The sequence below is a fragment of the Frieseomelitta varia genome, unplaced genomic scaffold, assembly GCF_011392965.1.
Source record: "Frieseomelitta varia isolate USP_RPSP 00005682 unplaced genomic scaffold, Fvar_1.2 scaffold_841, whole genome shotgun sequence".
Lineage (NCBI taxonomy): Eukaryota > Metazoa > Arthropoda > Insecta > Hymenoptera > Apidae > Frieseomelitta > Frieseomelitta varia.
The window spans coordinates 48850-75788 of record NW_025110636.1 but is presented as its reverse complement, the minus strand read 5'-3'; the positions used below and the strand labels follow the sequence as shown (position 1 = coordinate 75788).

General features: G+C 32.7%; 4 protein-coding genes across 11 annotated transcripts; 1 reads left to right on the top strand and 3 right to left on the bottom strand.

Annotated features, from left to right (window-relative positions):
- Positions 1–283: 283 nt before the first annotated feature.
- On the bottom strand, positions 284–5583 carry LOC122536483 (putative transcription factor SOX-14). Of its 5 annotated transcripts, none has more exons than XM_043668880.1 (8): positions 3834–4436; positions 2717–2917; positions 2088–2543; positions 1800–1987; positions 1585–1704; positions 1396–1503; positions 984–1321; positions 284–528 (listed from the first exon to the last, which is right to left on the bottom strand). In XM_043668880.1, the coding sequence occupies exons 1-8, from the start codon at positions 3912–3914 to the stop codon at positions 440–442; spliced, it is 1581 nt and encodes a 526-aa protein (XP_043524815.1). In that variant the 5' UTR covers positions 3915–4436; the 3' UTR covers positions 284–439. The 5 variants fall into 5 exon arrangements, with proteins under 5 accessions (XP_043524815.1, XP_043524817.1, XP_043524814.1 ...); XM_043668882.1 differs by lacking the exon at positions 3834–4436 and adding an exon at positions 5162–5583 and having other exon boundaries at positions 285–528; XM_043668879.1 differs by having other exon boundaries at positions 285–528; positions 1585–1707; positions 3834–4428.
- A 338-nt stretch (positions 5584–5921) lies between these two features.
- Positions 5922–9679, top strand: LOC122536482 (protein crooked neck). Its single transcript, XM_043668877.1, has 15 exons — positions 5922–6176; positions 6444–6501; positions 6590–6679; positions 6810–6970; positions 7119–7315; positions 7387–7688; positions 7756–7870; positions 7932–8107; positions 8207–8307; positions 8391–8502; positions 8574–8720; positions 8801–8877; positions 8955–9072; positions 9153–9413; positions 9490–9679. The coding sequence occupies exons 2-15, from the start codon at positions 6466–6468 to the stop codon at positions 9640–9642; spliced, it is 2046 nt and encodes a 681-aa protein (XP_043524812.1). The 5' UTR covers positions 5922–6176; positions 6444–6465; the 3' UTR covers positions 9643–9679.
- Positions 9680–9899: 220 nt separating this feature from the next.
- LOC122536487 (inositol-tetrakisphosphate 1-kinase-like) lies at positions 9900–12420 on the bottom strand. The gene is made up of 5 exons (XM_043668889.1): positions 11759–12420; positions 11532–11630; positions 11319–11460; positions 11068–11204; positions 9900–10996 (listed from the first exon to the last, which is right to left on the bottom strand). Exons 1-5 carry the CDS (start codon positions 11912–11914, stop codon positions 10412–10414), a joined length of 1119 nt encoding a protein of 372 aa, XP_043524824.1. The 5' UTR covers positions 11915–12420; the 3' UTR covers positions 9900–10411.
- Positions 12269–26411, bottom strand: LOC122536484. Of its 4 annotated transcripts, none has more exons than XM_043668887.1 (8): positions 25885–26411; positions 21932–22124; positions 19163–19448; positions 17638–17804; positions 14302–17337; positions 13568–13613; positions 12717–12908; positions 12269–12502 (listed from the first exon to the last, which is right to left on the bottom strand). In XM_043668887.1, the coding sequence occupies exons 3-8, from the start codon at positions 19364–19366 to the stop codon at positions 12473–12475; spliced, it is 3675 nt and encodes a 1224-aa protein (XP_043524822.1). In that variant the 5' UTR covers positions 19367–19448; positions 21932–22124; positions 25885–26411; the 3' UTR covers positions 12269–12472. The 4 variants fall into 4 exon arrangements, with proteins under 4 accessions (XP_043524822.1, XP_043524821.1, XP_043524819.1 ...); XM_043668886.1 differs by lacking the exon at positions 21932–22124 and having other exon boundaries at positions 14302–15117; positions 15160–17337; XM_043668884.1 differs by lacking the exon at positions 21932–22124.
- Positions 26412–26939: the final 528 nt, after the last annotated feature.

The following is a 26939-nucleotide window of genomic DNA, read 5'->3' as shown; positions in this document are numbered from 1 at the left end:
TAACGTAATATTTTAATAATTACACGCAACGCAAAGTGAAAACTAGAATCTTTCTTCAATATGTAATAGTAACAAGATTATTCATTAACAAACTATACAAGAAACTATATTCCATAAACCACATTTGTGGGACATTTATGCAACATAAAAGAAATATTTTTACATGTTGAGTGACAAAATAATTATAGCAGTCACAATATTAATATTCATATTAACAGCGATTAACGACATAGATATTAACAATAATAACGTAGTATATTTTTGATAAATTGGAAACGTTATTATTTTTTTTTTTTTAACAGCAATCAAAGCAATTATTTTAATAATTCAGCTAATAAGAAATTGTATTAAGAAATAAATGAATAGATGAAGAGATTTTGTTTTACTTAGTACAAGTTTACGTCATAAACGACTGTTAAATATGAAAAATATATATTTCTTATGTGTTATTTTTGGTAAGTTTTGTTCTGTTGGCGGCAACTGCTGCAAGACATGCCAGTGCTTCTAAGTCCGGCGACGCACACCACGCTATCAATATTTACACAATTAGTTAATTTGATAATAAATAAATAATTTAAGCTTATATTATACTTGTAATAATAAAAATAGAACATAATATCCCCTAATTTAATCATTCTAAATATTTTCACTTTTAAATAAAGATTATTTACAATTGTAAAACTTGTAACAAGTATGTATGAAATTTCACAGATTGGATCATAAAATATTTTTTAACTCATGCATAAACATCATATAAACTGCTTTAGTTAACTGAACTCTTTTCCTTAATGAACAGTATAATTTCTTCTTCTAACTTTCACTTCTTTACAGATGAAAACATAGATAATTTAAATCACAATTAAAATAGTTTTTATAAGTTTTTCTTTTATAAAAATAACAACGTTCCAATCTGAAAAATTCACGAGAAATATTCTTCTCATATTCGTACCAAATGCTAAAAACTGACACTAGTCTATGCTTACGTTTGTTGGGTTCCTCAATTTCAATTTGCTTTGAATCGTTTATAGCTGCCGCATTGCGTGTAATGCTCTGTTTTCGTGCTTTCCTCTTTTGACTTCCAACTAGAAGTTTCTCAGCATCTTCAGAATTTTCACGTTCTGTTTGAGATATTTTTGCATTGTTTTGACTGTTTACTTGATCATTGGTATCAAAATTATTCTGATGCCTTTTGTTATTCGTAGTCGATGTTAATTTTTGTACAATCTTTTTCTTTTTCGTACGTTGTTGTTTCTTCTTTTCCTGAAATTCTTCTAAACTTAAAGATGGTAAGGCTTCAATTTTCTTTTCTAAATTAAAATCCCTACATAAGAAAATGAAAATAATACATTACACAATATCTTAATGCATAATGTTATAAAATGATATTAAACTTACTCAGCTCGAAACCTTTTTCTTGCAGTCCATGGTCCAAAATCAACTTGTCCTTCTGTGCCTTCAGTTTCTGTTTCTTCTGGCTTTGACGCTTCTATATTTCCTTCAGCACTTTAAACAATACTTGGATTATTTCCTTTTGCCTGCATGTATATAATAGGAACATGCAAATAATAAACAAAATTTAATTACCTTTCAACAAGATGCTCTAATTCACCGCGAGAGCTATTTCCACCTTCACTACTTAAGGAATCTGTTTTCTCACTGACATTTGAAGAAATAGAATTTCTTCTTTCATTTACTTGACCATCACTGCTAATGAAAATATCAATCAAAACGTATTAGATTATTAATGAATTATATTGCATACTGCATACAATATTCAATGAAATGCTCTAATTATTTACCTACGATTTCCAGTTTGTTTTCTTCTCTTAGGCTGCTGTCCTGATACACCAACATTTTTCATTTGTTCAGCAAGGAACTTTTGATAACGCAAACCTTTGCATGTTCGTTCACTTCTAAAATTACTTTCTTCTGAAGGCATGTTTGTAGTTAAAAAATTATTTATTTCTATTTTTTCATCTTCTGTGTCCTAAACATAATTGTTAATATTAATAGGCATATGACATATTTTAAGAAACAGAATAAGCATTCGATTATTTAAAACTGAAAAACCTAAAAAGATTGCTTACACATTGATGCACATTGTTATTGGATTCAGATTTTCTTCTCTTTTTTGCATCAAAAAGATCAGCTTTGCATTCTCTCTTATTATCAGGTGAAAAAGGTATTTCTAAATATCGTTTCTTAGGAGGTTTTGGAACTTCAGTATCATTTTCAATCACAGAATCATTAATAGTCACTTGCTCATCTGCTGCTTGTATTTTTTGAGGTGTGAATAATGAACTGAGACCACCAATTTGGGATTCATCAGCTAATTTTCCTGGTTGAATTGATTGTCCATCCCGCTTGTCAGATTTTGAATAATCGGAAGACTTGTTCTCAGATTTTACACTTTCTACTAGTTGCTCATTAGGATTTGTTTCTGCCTTTTTGTTTGTAGGCCTAGTATTCAAAGTACGTAAAGGAGGTGCTGGCAATTTGTACCATTTAAAGTCAGGATTTGCATTTAAGAATGCATCTTTGTACTGAAAAAATTTGAAATGAAATTATAGTTATCTGACAAACACTTGCGTTTTAATAAAGATGAATATAAAACTATAACTAATAGTGACTTTGTAAGATTCACAACAGACTACATCAAATTACATTAACATATAATTAGTAGCATGACATTTAACTTCCTTATTATGCAAGTTACCTCCTGTGCTAAGTTTGTGTAAGAACGTTTCTGATCTGGATGAAGGGTGGCCCACCATTCACCAAGAACCCTAGTAACTGCTCGATTTTCCAAATGTGGGAAACCAGATCGCACTGAACCACGGTGTCGTTTACAAAAAATAAGAAAAGCATTCATTGGTCTTCTTGCATGGTGGGCTGGTTCTCTTAATTCTCGTGACTCCTAATTATTAATACAATTTATTAGTATGTGTGTGTGTATATATATATATATAATGTATATAAATATATAAACATGTACAATTGGTTAATAAAAGTTAAAGTGTAAAATTAAAAATAAAATTTTATTTATATTTACTTAAATATAGAAAAAATATAATTTTATCATATATCTACATTTAACAATATAAGAAATTAAGTTCTTTGAATTAAAAAAATTAGCAAAGATTTTTAAAATTATACATCATACCTAAAATCAATATACACAGCATTTATTTACAGATATTACGTAACCTCGCGTATAAATGTAAAAAAAAAAATTATATATATTTTTACATCGCAACAATATTATATGTTATGTTATAGCACTTGTGAAACCTTAAAATCAGATACCTTGACAGTTTCTAAGGTTACATATGCTTATCTCTGCATTCATAGGTAACAGCAATGAGTTGAAACTAATTACTTATACGAAGTACATAGCTCAAAAAAACAGAAACGTGCATATTGTTATTAATTTAGAAAAAACATACATATTACATATTAATGAACGTGTATCTTGCTCGACACCAAATAAACTTTTTTTTTAATGAGATATTCATTTAAAAAAAAAAGATACATGAATTGCATAAAAATGATTTTCCTGACAAAGAAAATTCTATTAGTCATTTTTTTCATTGCAACGCGATTAAATAAATTATCGACAATGCATGTTCATGCTCTCGAACAAACGAGTTATAAGTGATGAAAAAATAAAAACTGTGAACGTGAACATAACAAACATGACGGAGATCGTGCGTGCACGCACAATATTAACGTATGCATACGTGCAATTGACGAACACGAGTGAAAACCGTATTAATTTCGAATCGAAAGTAATCTTTATTCGTTGTTCGGCCTTATCTTTTCAATATTTTCACCTTCACCGATAAGTCAACATTGTTGCAAAACGACGTGAAACAGTAAACGCGCACGTTCAATTTATACTTCGTGCACAACATTATGAAATTGGAACGATTTCGGTGAATTTCGAGAAAAACTGGCTACGCGACGTTTTGTAAAAATGACTTTTCCAAAGAGAAAAAAAAAAGAAAAGATTTCGTTCGGCGATAACTAAGCAAAAAAGAAAAAAAAATCACATCTATTTATGGTACAACGAGGAGAACCATCTATAAATGCCCGGATTGGTAGAATCCCAATGTCAGAGGAATGAATGCATTCCGCCGTACATTCCCGAAATATCTCGCAATCGCAATTGACAATGCGCTATTAAGATCGGCTGGCAGCGGAGATCACGTCGCAGAGAAAAAATCCACAGATATCCGCCGTCGTCAACAGGCATATGTTAATTTTCGTGTCCCGTCTAATTACCTCGGCCCCGCGCGCAAAGTCCAAAAATATTTTTCATGTAATAAAAGTGTCGCAATCGCTCGTTAAACTCGCATTATCGCGGGCGCGGATCGCCGAAATGAAAAGTTGAAAAACGACGATGGGGAAAGAAGAAACGTGACAACGAGATGATATTATTTGGCCATCGTCGGATATTATTTGGATGCATGTCGCTCGTGGTTTCGATGTACGTCGCAGCCTTTCGTTAATGCCATTGCACGTACCGTACGTACGTACCATCGTCCCTCCCCCGATATCACTCGAATCCCCAACGTCAAATTCAACGTCGTTTTTTTGGCAAACGACGTCCGTAAGTAACGTAGTTGTTTCGGTACGAGACAAGGAGCCGAAGATGATCGCAGGTCGCGCGTATTTCGTCACCCGTGGATCTTAACGACACCCTCCTTCGCGATCCGTCCACTTGACAGCTGGTCGAGCGAATGTAAATACTGCCTATAGCAATCTATACGGTCTCCCTGTGCACCGATGATCTGGCAAATATTTGAATGAAGCGGAACGTCCCGTTGAACGTTGGCCATCCGCGTTAAACGCAGCAGGTTCTCGCGCTGTTCGTTCTTGCGGCCCCTCTCGCTGTCAGACATTTATCGACGCAAAACCCGAGGATCCGAGGTCGCGTTTCGGCCACGACTTGTGGGTACACGTCGAGAGGCGGCCGTGTGCGTGCGGGATCCCGTTTTCTTTTTCCTGACTCAAAACCATCGCGAACGGGCCGCACGTCCGACCGTGGTGAACGACGAAACGACCAGCAAACGACACGACGAACCCGCCTCGGATGCGAACGTACGGAAAAGCCGCTGGCAATCCAGAGAAAAACACAACGTATTCTCTCCCTACTCACCTTCCGTTGTTGCTCGTTGGCAGCCATTTCTGATTTCACTTGACAATTCACTCAGCGGCGCATAATAAAGATAAAGCTCCGGCACTGAGAGTGCTCTCTCTCTCTCTCTCACTCTCGCTACGCACGTCTTGCCTTCTTTCTCCGACTCTCTCCCGTCCCGCGAATCGCTGCCTCTCCTTCTCACGCGCTGTCTCCCGTCCTTGTCACTTCTCTGGGGCAGCCTTCGTTCACGTTTGTTTCTGGCTGGCTGGCCCACGTAAACGGGAATAATCCACGACGGCGAACGGCGTCGACACGTTCTGTTACGGTTCGTGAGATTTATCGATCACCAAGAGGAACACCAGCGGCAGGCCACGTTTCGCCTGAACGTTCGCGGCGAGCGTTATTGTCCGTGCGAAATTGCGTTCGCAGCGCGGACGTTCGTCGTGACGCAAACGTCATGAACCGACGAACGTCACTGTTTAAAAGCCAGTCACGCGCCTGCACACGTTCCGATAGAATCGACACAAACGCGCAATTGCCAGCGCGATTTCAAACCGTATCCCGGGCGATTAACGCGACTCGAGGCCTCGCCGACGAACGTCGAACTCTTGCCTTACTCGATTCTTGCGAATCTACACGCGCGATTGCGAAACCGACGTATTTAACGTCGCACGGATTTTCGGCATCGTGCGCGTCACGTTCAAAGGAGCGAGAGGTTCGCGCGTGTAAACATGCAGTGTTACCAACGAAACTGCACAAAAAGTTTCACCAGATGAAAATTCACTATGAACCGGAATTTTTTTTTTTTATCTTTCTGACTCCCCGAAACTGTAGTAATCGAAATTTACGTGACATTTTTCAATTAATAGACGATGTACACGTGTGCAAAGCTATTTGCTTTGATTAAATACTATCGACTGACAATGATTAACAGCAAAGATATTTTTCGGTTTATTTGAAAAATACTGAAAAGACGATTGCCAATGTGACGTATTGAGAGATTAAAGTAACTGTGGGAAATATCGTGTTTATAGTTAGTAGATCTAACCTATTCATTTGATATTTGTTTACTAAAATACATTCTTTGATAATTATAAATGTTATTGACGTTTCACGTGAAAACAATACTGTGAAATATTATTCGAGTTTCTTATTCTTTGATCGTTTCTGATTTCTGTTATAAATATCGAGATTGTAAAACAATTTCTACAACTTATCTAATACAAATAATTAATAATTTATTGACTTAATAAATCATATTGCATTCGTCAACTTTGATTATTTATTTTTATTATATTAGAAGAAATTGAAAATCTAACATCATGGAGAAGTCACAGAAAATGCCAAAAGTGGCAAAGGTATGTAATTTTATATATTTTTGTGTACATATGATTTGGTGAATGAAATAAGTTTTTTGATAACTATTCTAATTGTACTTTATTTTAGGTCAAAAATAAAGCGCCTGCTGAAATTCAAATAACAGCAGAACAGCTTTTGAGAGAGGCGAAAGAAAGAGATCTGGAAATCTTACCACCAGTATGTATCTTTCTATTTACTTTATTCAAATTTCATTTTAATAATTTTAACTTCTCATTGGAAGATAAAAATATTTTATTATATATAAATTTTAATTAAACATTATAATACACATTTACTTTTATTTTAGCCACCAAAGCAAAAGATCTCTGATCCTCATGAGTTAGCTGATTATCAACATCGGAAACGCAAAGCTTTCGAAGATAATATTCGTAAAAATCGCATGGTTATTTCAAATTGGATAAAATATGCCCAATGGGAGGAAAGTCAAAAACAGATACAACGAGCAAGGTATAAAATATATGATTGTTATAATCATATATTTATAATTAATACACTATATTTCTTTTGACAAAAAACAGATAGAATTTTGTATTAACACATGGTTTATCATTTGTTATCAAAAATTTTGCATTAAAGTCTCATTTATGAATTTTAGGTCCATATATGAACGTGCTCTGGATGTTGATCACAGAAATATTACATTATGGCTCAAATACACAGAGATGGAAATGCGAAATCGTCAAGTAAATCATGCAAGAAATTTGTGGGATCGTGCCGTTACTATATTACCTAGAGCAAATCAATTTTGGTATAAATATACTTATATGGAAGAAATGTTAGAAAATATTGCTGGTAAATTTTTTTTATTTTCGATCTGAAATCGTATATCAACAACTTATTGCTGATTGAAAAAATTTATTTAGGAGCGCGCCAGGTATTTGAAAGATGGATGGAATGGGAACCCGACGAACAGGCATGGCAAACTTACATAAAATTTGAATTGAGATATAAAGAAATACAGAGAGCTAGACAAATTTACGAACGGTTTGTAATGGTTCATCCAGATGTTAAGCATTGGATAAAATATGCACGCTTTGAAGAGTCTCATGGTTTTATTAATGGCGCTCGTAACGTTTACGAACGTGCCATTGATTTTTACGGCGATGAAAATTTAGACGAAAGATTGTTTATTGCATTTGCAAAATTCGAGGAAGGACAGAGAGAAGTAAAATTATTTCCGTATAACGTTCGATGTAATGTTTATACATTATTAACGCTACATTTCTTTACAGCATGATCGAGCCAGAGTAATTTATAAATATGCATTAGATCATATTCCAAAAGAAAAAACGCAAGAGATTTATAAAGCGTATACGATACATGAGAAAAAATATGGAGATCGTTCAGGTATTATAATTTATTTTTCATTTATCATTTGTTCAGTCATGTATTGTATTATTGTTGATAGGCATCGAGGATGTAATAGTGAGCAAACGAAAGTATCAATATGAACAAGAAGTAAAAGAAAATCCTTCAAATTATGATGCCTGGTTCGATTATTTGAGATTAGTAGAATCGGAAGGGAATGTCGATGTTATTAGAGAAACTTATGAGCGTGCGATAGCTAATGTACCTCCCACTAAGGTAGAAAATATATATTTAATTAATATATATATATATATATACATAATTATATATTTATTAAATAAATATTATTTATATAAACCTATCATTTTTTTATAGGAAAAACTATTTTGGAGAAGATACATTTATCTTTGGATAAATTATGCTCTTTTTGAAGAACTTGATACTGAGGACATAGAAAGATGCAGACAAGTCTACAAGTAATTAATATCTTATTATATAAAATGTATTTCGATCAAATAGTTATATTTTTATTAAAGATTAAGTTATATTTTTTTTTCAGAGCTTGTTTGGAATTAATTCCGCACAAACACTTTACTTTCTCCAAAATCTGGTTACTTTACGCATACTTTGAAATAAGACAGAAAAATCTCACAGCGGCGAGAAAAAGATTAGTAAGTAGCAATTAAATGAATTTGTGAATTTCAACAATGCTGAAAAAATTAATTAATTATTTCAATTATAGGGTATGGCGTTAGGTATCTGTCCCAGAGATAAATTATACCGTGGATACATTGATTTAGAAATACAGTTAAGAGAATTCGATAGATGTAGGATTTTATATGAAAAGTTTCTCGAATTTGGGTCAGAGAATTGTACCACATGGATGAAAGTATGTGAACTTCATCAATTTATTATTTATTACAATTTCAGTAGTTAAAAGTTTACAATTCATAATATTCTTTTGTACAGTTTGCAGAATTAGAAACGCTCTTGGGTGATGTAGATCGAGCACGAGCTATTTACGAATTAGCTATATCACAACCAAGGTGAAATATTTAAAAATAAATGTAAAAATATGGATAACCATGATTTTTTATTGAATCGTTATTATTTCAATTTATAGATTAGATATGCCAGAACTCCTGTGGAAATCGTATATTGATTTTGAGATATCGCAAGATGAAACAGAAAACGCAAGGCAATTATTCGAAAGATTATTAGAACGTACACTTCATGTTAAAGTAAGAGTTGTAGTTAAATACGAGATACGTAATATTAAGTAGTAATATATATTATATTTATCAAATATTGTACAACTTAGGTATGGATTGCATATGCTAAATTTGAATTAGCAAATTCAACAAGTGAGGATGGTCTTGATAATGTTGTATTAGCAAGAAGAATCTTTGAACGTGGAAATGATGCACTTAGATCGAACGGCGACAAAGAAAGCAGAGCGCTGCTTTTGGAAGCGTGGAGAGATTTCGAGAATGAGAAAGGAGATGATGAAACTCGAGCTAAAATTATGGAGAAAATGCCTCGAAGGATTAAACGTAGAAGACGTATTGTCGGAGAAGACGGAGTAAGTAAATTTATCATGTTGCTTGAAAATTATGTAAAAAAAAACATTTTTTTACGTATGTAATTTTCAATTTTAGAGTGATGATGGTTGGGAGGAAGTATTTGATTTCGTGTTCCCAGAGGATGAATCACAAAGACCTAATCTTAAATTTTTGGCATCTGCTAAGGCTTGGATGAAACAAAAAGAGATGAATGATAAAAATGAAAATCAAGCAGATTCCAATAGTTAAAAAATTATTCTTTTTTACGTAGATAATTTATTGTTTTTGTAAATAAATTAATGTTTGCCTTTTAGTATGTAAATAAAGAAAATAATTAGCCTTTAAGTATTTTAAAAACACCGACTATTTTTTTCAAATAAGTTCACAAGTTCAAAAAGTGTAATAAAATATATTACATTATTCTCTAAGCGTATAGAATTTATATTTATAGTTTTGTAAAGATAAAATGAGCAATTATACAAGAAGATTGTCTGAACAAATAACAATAGTATTCAATAACCCTTTTATTATGCATTTTTAATATTTTCATAGTGGTTTTAATGTACAATTTTATACCTCACAATGAAAATGTAAATTTATAAACATACGTTACATACATTAATCCCAGAGCTGTTTTATTTAACCATTTATGCAAATATAGTATACAAGTGAAAAATACAAAATATTCTTTGGCAGTCATGCGTTTCTTACCACAGTGGGCTAATTTGTTAAAAAATTTCGATGTAGACAGTAAACAAAATTAATCTCTCCCTATAATAACTATCATGAATAAACAACCCAAAAATGTTAGAAAGAAGCAAGTAGTTCTGGTCACAAAACGCAGATCTGCTGTAACAGTTTTAAATGTCTTTGAAAATAAACATAAATTAAGCCATTATATAAAAACAAGTGTATATTGATTCATCAAATTATATCACTTTGTACTTGTTAGAAATATAGTGAACTGGAATATCAGTTTGATGTATTCATTAATCTCCTTAACTTTCATGTTTCTGTATTATTTATCCTTTGGAGAATATTTTTTCTTCTCATCGCTTTCAAAGCCAGAATCTAAATCATCGCTTAAACATTTTTTTAATGTATAATTTTTAGAATGTTGCTGCAAATCTCTGTTCTCCATTGACAATTTCTTAATGCAGCTTACTAATTGTTCAAAAAAATTGGGATAACTATCATACCCAGGAAACATATTTACATCTATGATTGCATATTTTCCAGTATGATTTTCAATAACAACATCCACACCAACCAAAAGTAATCCAAAGAGTTCTGTAACTCTCTTAACAATCTTTTCTAAGGTTTCATGTCTTGGTTTTACTGTTAATGGAATGTCTTCTTCCGTAAGAATTGACCATTTTGACCTGGAGCCGCTTTTGCATATATCGTGAGAACTAAAAAATATTGTGTTCAATGCAGTACAGTCTTCTTCGTAAAAGTTTTTGAAACTAGGTCTTTCAACTACGTGAAAGTTCTCTCCAACTATATATATTTTATATAGTATTGCATTATGGTTGACAAATTCCTGAGCCACGCAAGGAGGCTGACAATCCTTCACACCCTCTTCATTAAAAATCACCATCATCTAAGAAAGCATACGTATATATTATTAATTTTTAAATGATGTTTGTACCTTCTGTGATGATTATGAAATACCTTATGTGCATCATTGGAACCCTGAGCAACAAGTGGTTTGCAAAGAAATGGGAACTTAATACCTGCCATTCTTAACAGTGATATATTCTCAACGGCACTTTTACTTTTGATTTCTACAAATCTCGGAGTAAATACATCTACAATACAGACACATAAGCTAGAATCAACAACTTATTGCTTAAAACTTTATTAACTGTAATCGACAATCGTCAGTTATTGTTAAAATTGCATTTGCTACCAACAATTCTTACCATCGAGTCGCAGCTGTTCTTGCAGAATCTCATATGATTTATAACGATTTATTAAAATTCTAATATTGTCCAAAGGGTCGATAACTATTATTTCAGGATGTTGGCAGAAGTATTCTTTCATTCTCGAAATGATTGCTTTGGCCTAAAATATGAGTGAACAAATTAAAAGGTAATGGTAACAGCAACAGATGTGAGAAAAAAATTTATTCATACATTTTGATCGCCATATTCAGCATGCGCTAGTTTATCTGTCATTTTATATATAAAAACATGAAATGGTCCCTGAGATTCAAGATCAGAATTTATATCAATCTGCAATCAGTTGTAAAATATATCATCAAATGTACAAGTATACATAGAACATTTGCATATATACATAACCTCGTACTGCTACGAATAATTATTTAATAACAATTCGGGAATGTCTGAAAATTATTTACCATTTTTAATAGAAACCCTTCAGACTCACAGACACTACAAAAATCGTTCCAATTAAATTTCTGCCGCTTTTTCTCAGATATCGAGTAACCGATGACATTCTTGTCGCTCATTTTTTCCCGCGTGGTTCCCTTGTGTTGAGTATAATTTTTATCCATTAAATATAGTACATCATTACCAAAAATACCCCGTAGGAAAACTGCACGTTATTAATGCGTTGATTCATAAGATTCTCGCGTCAACTAACTTCATATTTTTCCCCCGAAATGTTAGGTTATGTTTGGATCGTTTAAAAAATACACCACGGTACTATTGCATTCCGTTTAATCGTGTACATTTTACACACGGTGTACAAAGTGCATTTACTTTATCGGATTCAACCTTTGTGCATATCTAGAACTATCGCTGTTTATTTGAAACTGTGTAATAAATGATCACAGGTTAGCTAGGATATAATAATGACAAGCACGTTCCACATTATTTATGCTTAATTACACGATACCGTACAACCATCCGACATACAATACGTTTATTTAAAATCATTATTCTATTTACAGTATCTTGACGATATTTCTCATCGTGTGCATTCGATGATCATTTTCTCAAATCATAAATAAGAGGTGCGTCACCGCTGTTGCATCTTCAATTGTAATATTTGAAACGTACGTGGCTCGCGTCGAGATACACCTTGCGCCTTCTCGATCAAATCAGCAATTCTAAATTTCTCCCATGCTTTGCACGAGGGACTGGACACAAATCGATTAAGAAATTAAAAAATAGTAGTTTTTAATAGAATTAAAAGTCGATATCGTCGCAATACAATATTTAAATTTAAGTAATTTTTATTTACTTGATTTATGATAATTCTAATGTTTGAGTTTAAATAATTTTAACTATTTTTTTATCTACTTAATTTTAATATTATTGTTTCACATATTATTATTGAAGTGATTTTGTCACCTTTGAAGATTTGCTCCAAGAAGTCAACATCTCTTTCGTAACGAAAATAGCGACGTTGCTATCGAAATTATCAGTGTTTTCGCTGTCTGATCGACTCTTTGTCAGCATGCGAACTTCACCGAGAGAATAAGAACCGGAACTTGGCATGTATAATTCCCCTTCGGAATGTGATGCATCAGACGAAATTTCAACCTAAAATGATGGGGCAAAATTACTACGAAGCATCCTGAAAGTAATAAAATCTAAATATAAAAATAAATATTTATATACTATATCATTAAATATAAATATATCATTAAATAAATACTTATATACCATATCATTAAATATAAATATATTATTAAATAAATATTTATATCTTATATCATTAAATATAAATATATTATTAAATAAATACTTATAAACTATATTCTAAATATAAAAATAAATAATTACATACTATAGTATTATAATTCTTCTTTTTTACTTTTCGTGGAAATCTTTTATGCATGAAATTAGAAATTAATAAATGCGAATTTTGTATAAATGTGAGTGCGGCAATATATTTTTAATAAACAAAAAACTTTAGAAGAACTGCTAAATAAATTAATGCTGGACCATTACTAAAAAGTAGATTTTTATTTATTTCTTTATTTTATGGATAAATATATAAATATTTGAAGTTACAAGCATTTTGTAACAAGTATGTTGTAACGAAGTTATAACGCTCGTTATAATATTTATTAAACAAAACAAATTTCGGAGTTTTATTTCTTAAGGTATAATTCGTGAAAATACGAATTTGTACAAATACTTGCCGTTTAATTATTACATTGGCAATACGTCAATAGAATTAAACAAATATTTCCTACCTTATTTGATCGTATCGTAGATATTGCAGATATACCGTTGGAAAATCTGCAAGGAGAATGATGTAACATTTTTTACAAATTAATCAAAAAGAAATTTACAAACAATCAAATGAGACAAAAAGATAAATAAAATATTTGTTCTGGCGATTTCTCATAATTAGAATTACGTGTACGAAAGACGTTGGACTTCTTGTTCACATAAAAAAATTTATTGTTCTATTTTTAATATATTTTAATTATAAAATATATTTTAATATATTTTAATTTATTGTTCTATTTTTAATATATTTTAATTATAAAATAAGATATATTTTAATTAAAAATTTATTGTTCTGTTTTTAATATATTTTAATTATAAAATTATAAAATTATATATATATGTAAGAGAAAAATTATATATATATGTACAATATTTATGTTTAATTATAAAATTATAAAATTTTATATATATATATATATATATATATATATATATATATATGTAAGAGAAAAATTATATATATATGTACAAAGTTTTATTTAAATTCATCCTATATAAATAAAGTAATGAAATTGAAGTTTATTTAGATTGTTTCATTTTCATACTCACAATTAAAGTGATCAACAATGTGTTGAGAATTAGTCAATCTACTGTAATCCCGATCCACGCGAATCGTTTATAAATTAATATTAATTAGCAACAATATTTATTAGATGTTGCTTGATAAAAAAATTTACCTGTTGATTGGCATTACCTTTGTTGATCAAGGAAGCTCGAACAGTTGGTGTTGGTATCGAGACACGTGGAAGAGAAGAGCTTCTTGTTCATTTCATCATACACCTCCGATAAGATCTTCTCCCTCTCCACACTGTCAAAACGCGGATTATTCGTATTTTCTATTTTATCGTCAGTCGCGTTACACCTTTCTGTCCGTTCAAATTCACACGAAGGTTTCGTATTGTTATTACTCGAGGATCTCGAAAGATTTCTCAGGGAGGATCGAAGGGACGCGCAGTCGCGCAGAGAATCGGACGAATCCTGTGTGATTCTTTTCACGAAGCCGTCGTCGTTCCCTGTATTCTCAATCGACGGCGGTTCCACGAGATTTTCTACTTTTTCACTGGCTACCAAGTTCTCGTTCGAAGCTTCAGAATCATCACGCTTCAAATTCTCCTCGCTTTCGCCGGCATTTTCCATCAAATTCGTCTCTTCTTTGCCAACGTCGTGCAGCAAGTCATCCTCTAATGTTCCAGAAGTTCGACTTGGTTCACCTGACTTGGTTGACTCGTCAGCGACATTGGACTCGGTTCTCGTGGAGATCAAATTCTTGTTCGTCCGCGAGTCCACGCTATTTTCATTGCTCCTCTCGAAATTACTTCTCGTACCATCGAGTACTTTGCCCCCTGTTTCCGAGCTTCCCTCGATGCAGCAACCTATTTTATCCGCTTCCTCGTCTCTGGACGCCATCTCGCCACACTTTAAAACCGATTTATCCGAGGTAGGCTCTCCTCCGTTGCGTCTCCCCTCAGAATTCAACGGAGGTTCCAACTGCGAATCCCGCCTCTCAGACTCGTCGTTCGATTTCCCCTCCGCCGTTCGAACGTTGGAATCCACGTTGTTACACGGTGAATAACGCTCGGTAATCGGTGATCTGAGATTTTCAGGATACGCCGCCTCCAGCAAACTTTTAATCACCGCCGGTACAACGATTTCATTCACGCTGAGAACGTTCTTCGCCCTGTCAATGAAACTCTCCAGTTTGATCCCCTTCAAAACATCCAAAGGAACATTCTGCGAGTCTCCCTTCGTTTCTGAAGGATTTATTTTCGAAATCGTTCCCTCCTTGACAGGCTCGTCGTTGTTGGACAACCTCGACGTCTCGTCCGACAATCTTGTATTGTTGGTGCTGGAGGTGAGTGGATAGATCGAGGAGGCAGTCAGACTGGAGCTATCGTTCACAATTCGAAATAAACGCGCTTTACGAGGGAACGTTTGCCTGTCAATTGTCTCGCTAGTTTCGCTCGAGGCTCTCCTCTCCTCGGCTAATCGATCCGATCGGTCCAGCCGATCTTTCATTTTTATATCTCTTGTTTTCATCGCAGGCCTCTCGCCCCTCCTCTTCGCCATATCATCCTCGAAGTTCATTTCTTTCAGATCCCTCTCCTCGTTCAAGCTTCCACTCGCAACCAGTAACAGGCCATCGATCCAGTCGCGATTCAGTGATTCGGAATGTCTGCTTCGAGCTGGCATTCCTACTTTCTTTAATTTATCCCTCGAACTTTGGCCGCGACGTCCCTTCGAATCAATCGACAAACTTCGTTCTCGTGCTGCCGCCGATTTCACCTCTGTCTCTTCGATTCTCCCTCTGTCCGAGGACACCAGATTACTCCCGTCATCATCTACGCAATACTCTCGCAACTCTGACCGCGAAAGAAATTCATCGATCGTTCTCGTCGACTGAACAATGTTCCCAATTATCTCGTCGTAGGAGGCCAGAACATCGTCCAGCTCGTTTACGGAAGGCTCGTAGAAACGCAGATCGAGACTATCCGGGTGAGACTCGTCGGAACTTTCCGCAGAGATCGTACACGAGGGCGAAACTACGTTGCTATCTTCGTCGTCGTCACGACACTTCGAACGTTCATCGCCCCTGTCGCGACACGCTCGAACAATATTTGCAAAACGTTCCTCTATACCTTTGCGCCGATCTTCACGGGTCTCTCTGTGTTCCTTTCTACTCGTCTTGTGTTTCTCCGCTACCTCTCTACTCGACAACGGGACGTGTTCGTCGTTCGCTTCGAACTGCTTCAGAGAGCATTTACGTCGTTCGGTTCGCGTTCTTAGATTCTTCTCTTCCGAGATTCTCGTAGCATCCTCTTCCATTTCTAGCCGATTTTCACGACACTCTGTTACCGAGGGATTGGTGATTTCTTTCTCCTCCTTCTCCGAGCATCGTTCCTCGAATCTCACCTGTTTCTGCTCGCTTTTCAGAGTTACTTTCTCCTCGGGAAGAGTAGCCTTCGGCTCTTCCAAATTTCTACCTTCGTCGCGAGAGATCGACTCGAGGTTTCTCTCGGAAATATTATCGGAATTCATCGCCAACGATCCGTCTGCTTCGCATACATTCTCCACGTGTTTCTCTAGCTTCTCAATGTTCGTTAGAACAGAGGATCTATCAGAATCTGATATCCCGCCGTCAGGCTTCTTCAATCTTACAGCGTCTTCATCCTCTTCTACCATCCTCGCGATCTTCTCTCGCCTCGCCTCGTTTCTCTTGCAGGAATCGCGACGAACCACGTAAGTCCCGATATTCTGATTCTCCCGAGTGAAACTTGGATCTGGCGAGATGTGAATGTTTGCTAAATTCTGGGCGACTAGGTCCCCTTTGATGTTCACCGAGGGGCCGATCTGAACTGAGAATACATCCATTCTTTCGTCTCTCTCCGTTCCTTTCCTTGGAGAGCGCACTCCATCGTCAATCTTCTTTACCATGTCGTCATTTTCTGGCTCGTCCACCGAGCGAGACGAGGCTAGCCCCAGTCTCCGAATGTCCAGCCTCCTCTGTCGCGAGAATTCTTCGTAACGGTCCGCGGAAATTTGGAATTTCGGAGCCGAGAGGTCGACGAGTCTTTTGCTGGTTGGCTGGTCGCGTTCCTCGTTGGCGAACCGATGGCTGTTTCCGGAGTCCGTATCGATCCAGCCGTTCGCCTCTTGGAATTTACAAGCGACACGCTCACGTACGTACAGCAATTGATCGTTCTCGTCGTCGAACGTCGCCTCGTCCGGACGTCTGGAAGATTGATCTTTGTTAAAAATATGGACGACGAAAGGGTTTCAGTCTTTTCGAAGGGGAGAAATAAAGAAAGAGGTGACGAGAGTTTCAGAGATCTAGACAGAGGAGTTTGCAGATGTTTCTGCGGCAGTATATAAATTTGAATTTGAAACTGCAACGAAATTAATTAAACTGTAACTAAACCATTGAATCGAAACTATTTTATTTTATTTTTTAATTAAAACACAAAGTATTTTATTTTATTTTATTATTTTTTTTTTTAATTAAAACACACATTTATGTTTATAAAACACTCACACATTTAGGCAGCTTTGAAAACGACCACGGCTGACGTTCATACTTATTTCCTTCATCTGAATCTCTGCGTCTTTGACCAGTTTCTCTACATTCTCGAGGGCAGCCGTTGTTTCTGGACTGAGAACTGGGGAAACAGGAACCGTTACGGTGGACCTCTTGCTGTCGAGCTGAAAACAAGAAAAATATATAGCCTCTTTCTCTGAAAAATAATCTCTATATATTCCACTGAAAGTCAAAGTGCCTCGATAGTTAGTAAAATCATCTTTTGTCTTTCAAACAAACTCTTAATCAATTTCGAATCGTTTCATTTCATAAATTTTATTAAATATCAGTATTTTGATCTGATCGATAATATATTACATATATTATGTTATATTATCATTATATTACTATCATTATTTATTATTATTTTCGTCAATCTTGTATCAAGTTATTGTTCATTGTTTTTCATTATTTCAATCAATTTTTACATCTGCAATACCTGTTCATCGTCAATTCTATGTTATTCTAATACCTAATAAAATAATAATAATAAAATTGTCATTATACAATATATCACTTTACTATCATTACTTTGGTCATTTGGTTTTAATGCCTAATAAAATAATACAAATAATAATATAGTAATATATAATAACAATATAATATAGATAATAATAAAATTATGTCATTATACAATATATCACTTTACTATCATTGCTTTGGTCATTTGGTTTTAATACCTAATGAAATAATATGAATAATATGGTAATAATGTATAATGACAATATAATATAAATAATAATAAAATTGTCATTATACAATATATCATTTTATTGTCATTACTTTGGTCGTTTAGTTTTAATACCTAATAAAATAATATGAATAATAATATGGTAATATATAATGACAATATAATAATAATAAAATTATGTCATTATACAATATATCACTTTACTATCATTGCTTTGGTCATTTGGTTTTAATACCTAATAAAATAATATGAATAATATGGTAATAATGTATAATGACAATATAATACAAATAATAATAAAATTGTCATTATACAATATATCATTTTATTGTCATTACTTTGATCGTTTAGTTTTAATACCTAATAAAATAATATGAATAATAATATGGTAATATATAATGACAATATAATATAATAATAATAAAATTATGTCATTATACAATATATCACTTTACTATCATTGCTTTGGTCATTTGGTTTTAATACCTAATAAAATAATATAAATATAATAATTATTTATATAAATAATATAATAATATGGTAATATATAATATAATAATACATACTAACAATACAATATAAATAATAATAAAATTATATCATTAAACAATATGTCATTTTAATAAAATAATGATAATAATATAAAATAATATAAATAATATAAATAATAATGAAATTATGTCATTATAAAATATATTATTTTATTATCATTACTTTCGTCAATCTCGTGTCACGTTATTGTTCATTGCTGTTCATTGTTTCAATCGATCTTGATATTCGTGTTATCATTACCTGCATTACCTGCTCATCGTCAACGACCTTCGCCGCGATCAGTGGAACTCTTTTAGCAGCAGTTCTCGCAGTTTCCATTTTAAGAACCGGACTCCTGGACCCCCTGACGCGACTTCTATCAGAGTGAACTTCCTCCCTTCGCCGGGCGATCGGCACGCGAGTTCTGCAATAGCAATCGCACGCTGACTGCGCGTACGAGTGCATTCTCGTGTAACAAGATGCGTGCGAAGGAATGGGAGGAGGATCCGTGCACAAGTCCAAGTATTCTAAAACGCCGCGTTTCTTTCTGCAATGGCAAACGAAAATTATCGTTAATGATATTGTAAGTAGACTGCGAATTTCTGTGCAAATTTATGCGATATACTTGATACGGGGAAACAGCGTAGTATTACAGATTGTATATAATAATATTTTAATATATAAATATGTAATAATAATAATACAATATAGTGTAATAATATAATAATAATAATATAATATAGACTGCGAATTTCTGTGCAAATTTAAGTAATATACTTGATATGAGGAAACAGTGTAATATTACAGATTGTATATAATATTTTAATAAATAAATGTATAATAATAATAATAATATAATATATATATATATATAATAGTATAATATATAGTATATATAAAATAATATGAATAATAATAATATAATAATATAATAATATTAATAATATAATATAGACTGCGAATTTCTGTGCAAATTTATGTAATATACTTGATATGAGGAAACAGTATAGTATTACAAATTGTATAATAATATTTTAATAGATAAATATATAATAATAATAATATAATATATACTATAATATATAGTATAATATATAGTATATACAATAATAACATAATAATATTATAATAATAATAATAATATAATATAGACTGCGAATTTCTGTGCAAATTTAAGTAATATACTTAATATGAGGAAACAGTGTAGTATTACAAATTGTATATAATAATATTTTAATAGATAAATATATAATAATAATAATAATATAATATATAGTATAATATAATAATAATAATATAATATATAATATAATAATAATAATATAATATAGATAGAATAATATAATATAATATAATATAGACTGTGAAATTCTGTGCAAATTTAAGTAATATACTTGATATGAGGAAACAGTGTAGTATTACAGATTGTATATAATAATATTTTAATAGATAATATTAATAATATAATATAACAACAAATAATAAGTATATAATATTTTAATAAATAAATATATAATAATATAATATAATAATAAATAATAACAAGTATGTAATTATTATAACAAGTATATTATTATCACAAGTTAGAGTTACACGATTACTTTGCGATTCAATTTAATTTCTTCTGCTAAAGTAAAATGGAATTTTGTGTCTACGACTCTCAAGTGGAATTGCAAATAAAATTTACTTAGCAGTCCAAATATTTTAGCAGCCAAAAGTCCAAATCAATCAAAGTTGATCGTCGTCGACAAAGAAATGTATAAATAATATACAAGAAATGTATAAATATAAGAAATATAATAATACAAGAAATATAATAATATAAGAAATAAATAAATATATAAATAACACGTTGCAAACAAATATAATTTATGTTAACATTTATTTTTGATATTTGATATTATTTAATTATAGTTATTTAATTATAGTTAATATTTAATTATAGTTATTTAATTATACTAGTTACTACTTAATTATAGTTATTTAATTATAATTAATATTTAATATTTATTTAAAATGCACAGTGAAGAGAAAAAAGGCAAAAATTGTTTCAAAGAGATAAGTTCAAGAAATGACCGATGACAATAAAGTTATGAATTGTTCTTTGGAACAGGGGTGGTTGCCCTCGAGCATCCACCTTTCCTTCCGGCCGAGGCAAAGCGGAAAATCAAACCGACCCGTGCATTACGTCGTCAGGCATTCTACACGTTCCTCGGCTACGCGAACATCTATCTATACGTGTACGGTAATATCGATCCTTAAAGAGAGCCGCTTCTTTGTTCGTTATCGATTCACTAAACTGACCAATTCTACACGAACGTGTTATAATCGTCATTTCATTTGATAACTTCATTAAATTTTCTACTTGCGTATGTCTTTGAGATTTCATTTGATCGCATCTATTTATCGAATTATATATTACTCGTGAATGTTTAATACCTTGAACTGTTGAATTTATTTTCACCTGATTTGAGATATTCGAAGGATACGAATTTTCATTTCACCGTATGTATATATATATATTTTTTTTTATTCGTGAATATTTAACATATCGAATTGTTGAATTTATAATTATTATTATGTCAGTACAATGTTCGTATTTAATTCATCATTTGAATTCTATTCCTATAGAGAAATTGTGGAATTTTACAAAATAATGGAGAATTTCAGAAAATTGCAATATTCTAATTTTAAAAATACGTCTATGAGAATATGATGTAATAATTAAAATATAATATTTGTCTTACATTTTAACTTTCAAACTAAAAATTGTATTATTTATTAATTATTTCACACTTCAATCAGAAATATTACATTTACGTAGAGCAGTTAATAGAATTCAGTTAATAAAATTACTTATACAGAAATATATTATCAAATATATTATTTCTTGTATTGTTTTTTTTAAATACATTAAATGAAAATATCATAAAAACACATTAAATTGAAAATATCAAGTTTGAGAATCCATCATTTGGTGATGATAGTCGAGTCTTGTTACACGGTTAGGTATTGTGGTATTGTACTTACTGGCTGCTGTGTATTGTCTTGTGTACTGTTTTACTGAACTGTTTTTTTGGACTATTGCGGCACACTGGAGTCGGGCCTTATACAAGCCAACTATCATTGTGTCCTTTCCAGTCACGTGACAGGTGCCATAAGGCGTTTTATGGCCATTAAAAATGGGTCAGTCCTGCAACAGTCCCTCAATTGCATTCTGCTTCTGAAAACGATTTACACATATTTTTTTTTACTTCTCTTCGCAGAACTATAGATACTCTTTTTAATTAATCAACATTGGCAACGTGTAACGCTCTTTTTTGGAAATATTTTTAAAATTGAAAACAACTCTCTTTGCTGGCTGAAACAATTTTTTAGCGCATCGTTTATTATTTGTCACAACGTGTGTATTTATTGATTTTACCGAACAGTCGTATATCATTTTGAAATATGTATTTGATAATCCTTGCATTTTTTTTTTTTTTCTTTTTTGTCACTTGCCACGGAAAACAAGTAGTATTCCTTTTCATTTTTATTTAAAATAACATAACAAGAATATGATACACATATTGGTAGAAATAAATTTTAAACATTGACACCGTTCACGTAATTATTTATATTAATTTCAGGTATTCATCGAATTGCTGCTTAACTTTTTCTTAACTTTCCATTTTTTTAATTGTTAATTTCCATTTTTTTAATTGTTAATTCTTGAAAGAGTCAGGATTTGGGAAAGGATTGGTAACAAGTTTAAATAATTCATTAAAGCCCACGCCTTCAACTATGTCGAAAGGTCGCAGATCTAGAACCATCATTCGAGCAATTCCTTCTGTTATATCTTTTGGTTTAACAATCTTTCGCGCATCATTTTGTACATGCGACAAATTTTATATCGATTCAGTCTCTTTTCCAGTACATGTACTTATGTTTGGATGCATATGCTTCAAATGGCGTAATAAACCAGTAGTATTCGCATACTTCGTTTTAAATTCATGGTAACAACGTATGCATTCCGCCTTTGTATCATCTTTTTCCTGAAAATGTTCCCAAACAGAGCTTCTCTTTACCTTCTTCCTTTGCACGATATCTTCTGCACTACTTCCTGCTACCACAACTTTGCTCTCACTATCACTCGACATTTTTTTTAAAGATTTTTAATCTTTGTTAAATTCACACAGATTTGGAAATATACGTCTGAGCTTCCCGAATTTCTTAACGACACTCCTCAACAGCGTACATAATGTCCTAAGTACTAAGCACGCAGTCACACGTTTGTTTACATCAGGTCACACCATTCTTAGAATCCGTGTTTCCAATAACTTCACTGGCAGAAGAAATTGAACTGTGTATTTACATATTTTGTAGGCTGCTACACAGCATTGTAGAGTAGTTCGAGAAACGGTAGCCGGGTTCTCGAAATTTTCGGGAAACCAGATTCTTTCGGGAATCTCGAAATTTTCGAGTTCTCGCACACCTTTACTAATAAGCTCACAATATCGAAGCGAATTTAACACTATTTGTAAATTGAGAAAATAATTTTCAAAGATTGAACTTCATACATCATATATATATATATATAAAATTACATAAATTATATATTGCATGAAACATTTATGTTATTCATTAAATTAAACGAATTTAATGAATTTATATTTATTTAATAACTAATATTTATGAATCTTCATGCAAATAGTATAAATGTTTAATAAATCTTTATATAAACTTACATTTCGAAATTTATATAAATAAACCTTATTTAAATAAGAACAGTTTCCTTTACTATGGGAAAACTCTTTTCAACTTATCCATATATATATATGTATATATAAATATTCATAATATAAAAATAAAAACAAAAATACAGTGAGGAATAATGTTTAAATACGTAAGCACTCAATTATAAAGAACATTTGAACTTGTTAGAGCGATAACTGATTAACATAAACGCCTGAGAACAATGAATATTTACAAATATCAGGCTTCCTCTTACTTGCGTGGAAACGTTTTTTTTTCTTTTTTTTTTTGTAATACCAAGTTTTAAAAGTTTCGAGGAATAGAACCGAGGATAAATGTGGGAGTTAAAACATTGGAAAAAGGAGAGAGAGAGAGAGAGAGAGAGAGAGAGAGAGAGAGAGAGAGAGAGAGAGAGAAATACCACGCGATGATAAAAATTTCGAAGTTCTGTCGGCTCGGGATATCGCGGATATGTAAAAAATTCAAAATAATTCATAGACTTCAATAACACAATTTCAAAACATACAGTGAAAGAGAGAGAGAAAGAGAGAAAGAGAGAGAGAGAGAGAGCCGGCATTAATATTTATCGTCGTATTCGCAACGAACGATAGAAAAGGAAAAGTCGAGGCTGGAATTTCAAATCATCGATTAAACTCTCAGCTACTTGAATAATGTATAGACGTGGCGGCCGGTTGATAATAAAAATTTTCTCTTGTTAGACGTTCTTTCGCGTTACTTTCATTCATTTAGACTCGCCTGGCTCTGGTGATAAATGGGAGACGAAAAAGGAAAAAGAGAAGAGAAGCGAAGCAAACGCGGAGTGGGGAAAAAATAAAAAGATCACGCAGCTTAAAAAATCTCTATATCTCTCGGAGGTTAAACTTCTCGAGGTTTTATATTTGACGATTAAAACGTTCGCGGCTCTGCTGAAGAGGAATTAAAATTTTCCTAAATTGTCCTTCTTCGACGTTGATCGTTTTTTAGCCACTTTTTAATCACCAATCAAAACCGATTGTGAGACGAAATCGTAGCGGTGAATATACATAAGTGGGTGAATCCTGTTCGTTGTAATTTAGTTAGACACACGTGTGTGAAAAATCACATAGTTTAATGGATACTCTCAATCTGGCTCGATGATAACATCGAGCATTTCCCGTTTCCACTTCGAGGGAAAATCGATTTTAATTAGATAAATTGCCTACTTGCCTTTTCAATTAAAGATAAAATGATGGACAATTGTAATTACAAATTACGTAGCAATACATATTTTATAATTGAATAAAAATCTAATTTATCTACGGAATCATTGCAATAAGTATTCTTTTAGATACTGTAAGCTTTGACACGTTAAAAAAAATGATTAATTCGATAACACTGTTGTAAATATAGAGTGAACAGTAATGTTCGAATATTAATAAAAGTCAGAAAGAGTATATTAAGAATATAAAACTGACTTAAGAATATTAATAATATTTCAAAGCTTTTCAAATATATACATACATACGTATATTTTATCGTTTTATCGTAAATATACATTATATTAAATATAATACAATAATAATAATAATAATAATATATATAAACGAGATATTTACGATAAAACGATAGAAAGACAAAATGTTTCAAAAGTATACAAACAAAACTGCACGCCTAATCGAATCACTCAAGTCTTTCGTAAAATGAAATAATCGCGAGGAAAAAAAATTTGATTACAAAATTATTTGATTACAACAATAAGCGAGCACGTATTTATGATTGGAAAGACTGATTGTTACTCGTTAATTTCGTGCATGTGCACGTTCTTTTACTACAATTCTAATATCGTATGTGCGAGCGCAAAAGATCAACAAACTTGCTAAAGGAAATACGCAATAATCGTGGAAACTTTCTTTTTATTTAGATTTATTTCATTTTCTGTGACTGTTTCAAATTACCGACATTATCCTTGCCTTGAAACTATACCTCGTCACGAAACTGCAAATACTTGGTCGAATTTATATTTTCGTTCATGTGATAGAAAGAAAGGAAAATGTAACCTAAACCTAACCTAACCAAACGTGTCTTATCTCAGTCATTACATATACTCGGAATATTTTGTACGATGCGTTAAACATATCACCTCGTACATAACCTTAAAAACTAACGTCAATTTCTACAATTTGCCACTTGCCGTGTCATTTTCGTTTCTTTCGCGCTCCGCGTCCGAAAACTTGGAAAAAGGAAGGGAAAAAAAGTGAGAATGCATTTACCTAGAATCAAACGGCGTACAACGCATAGCTAATGGAAATTCGATCAGCAGACGAGCGTGTCTATCCGCTTTAAGTGCCACAGGGTCTCTGATTGCGCAGACGGTGAAGCGTGGCTGGCATTCGAGGCGTCTGGAAAAGACAGATCAATATGCCGGGGCTCTGCCGTTTTCCTGCCCTCTCTGTCCCGACCAACAGGCTGTTTCTTTCTCTTTGGCCCAGCTATCGCGCCAGCTGAACATTGGCATTGATTTTCAAAGTTCAGGAAGCGTTGCCCGCCTGGAGAGCCACCTCGCCGACTGTATTCCTCCCACTGTGACCGGGCTACACAACGTTACAATGCTACAGTTTCGTCGGCGCGTCGGTCCGGCCGATCAATACGTTCGATACCGCGTCAATTGTGCGCAGAAAGCGGCGCGGCGTCGCGCAGCTGCCGGAACTTATGATTCCATCGCTTCCGGCCGGGAGGGAGCGCGGGAAAAATATCGACCGTTGTCGAGTGTTGAATTGATCGAAGGAGAGTCAAGAAAACTGTGCAGTAAAATTGTACATATATTGTGAAATTATAAATTGTATATGTATACAATAAATGTATACAGCAAAATTGTACATATATTGTGAAATTATAAATTGTATATGTATGCAATAAATGTATACAGCAAAATTGTACATATATTGTGAAATTATAAATAGTATATGTATACAATAAATGTATACAGTCAAATTGTACATATATTGTGAAATTATATAAATTGTACATGTATACAATAAATGTAAGAGTGAATAGAATAAATAAATGTGAAGAAGAATAAATAAATAGGTATCAGTCTTCGATAATGTAACAAGAGGTTCCAAACTTTTTGAACGATACAATATAGTGTACTATGTAGTCAGTTAATATAGTGAAGAACATGTATAATACTTGGTAAATTATTGACACGTAGCTTTCTTTTTACAAGGAACCCTTCGTTTCCGATTTCGAGCCAAAGGACTCTGAAAAGAAGTTTCAAAAGATTTTTTTTTTTTCCAAGGTTTCGCTTTCTAGAAACCATCCACGA

What these genes read in the sequence shown, in the direction of transcription:
- LOC122536482 (XM_043668877.1), top strand. Translation starts at nt 6,466, where the DNA reads ATGGAGAAGTCACAGAAAATGCCAAAAGTGGCAAAG. An exon ending in ATCTGGAAATCTTACCACCA is followed by an intron (nt 6,680 to 6,809) that starts GTATGTATCTTT and finishes CTTTTATTTTAG; the next exon opens with CCACCAAAGCAAAAGATCTC. An exon ending in TTAGCTATATCACAACCAAG is followed by an intron (nt 8,878 to 8,954) that starts GTGAAATATTTA and finishes TTCAATTTATAG; the next exon opens with ATTAGATATGCCAGAACTCC.
- LOC122536487 (XM_043668889.1), bottom strand. Translation starts at nt 11,914, where the DNA reads ATGGATAAAAATTATACTCAACACAAGGGAACCACGCGGGAAAAAATG. An exon ending in CTGAATATGGCGATCAAAAT is followed by an intron (nt 11,461 to 11,531) that starts GTATGAATAAAT and finishes CTCATATTTTAG; the next exon opens with GCCAAAGCAATCATTTCGAG. An exon ending in GTTCCAATGATGCACATAAG is followed by an intron (nt 10,997 to 11,067) that starts GTATTTCATAAT and finishes ATGCTTTCTTAG; the next exon opens with ATGATGGTGATTTTTAATGA.
- LOC122536483 (XM_043668879.1), bottom strand. Translation starts at nt 3,914, where the DNA reads ATGTTGTGCACGAAGTATAAATTGAACGTGCGCGTTTACTGTTTCACG. An exon ending in TTAGAGCATCTTGTTGAAAG is followed by an intron (nt 1,504 to 1,584) that starts GTAATTAAATTT and finishes TATTGTTTAAAG; the next exon opens with TGCTGAAGGAAATATAGAAG. An exon ending in AATTGAGGAACCCAACAAAC is followed by an intron (nt 529 to 983) that starts GTAAGCATAGAC and finishes AAATATTGATAG; the next exon opens with CGTGGTGTGCGTCGCCGGAC.
- LOC122536484 (XM_043668884.1), bottom strand. Translation starts at nt 25,910, where the DNA reads ATGCGTTGTACGCCGTTTGATTCTAG. An exon ending in ACGATGAGCAGGTAATGCAG is followed by an intron (nt 17,805 to 19,162) that starts GTAATGATAACA and finishes TCTTGTTTTCAG; the next exon opens with CTCGACAGCAAGAGGTCCAC. An exon ending in CTACGATACGATCAAATAAG is followed by an intron (nt 12,909 to 13,567) that starts GTAGGAAATATT and finishes CCATCATTTTAG; the next exon opens with GTTGAAATTTCGTCTGATGC.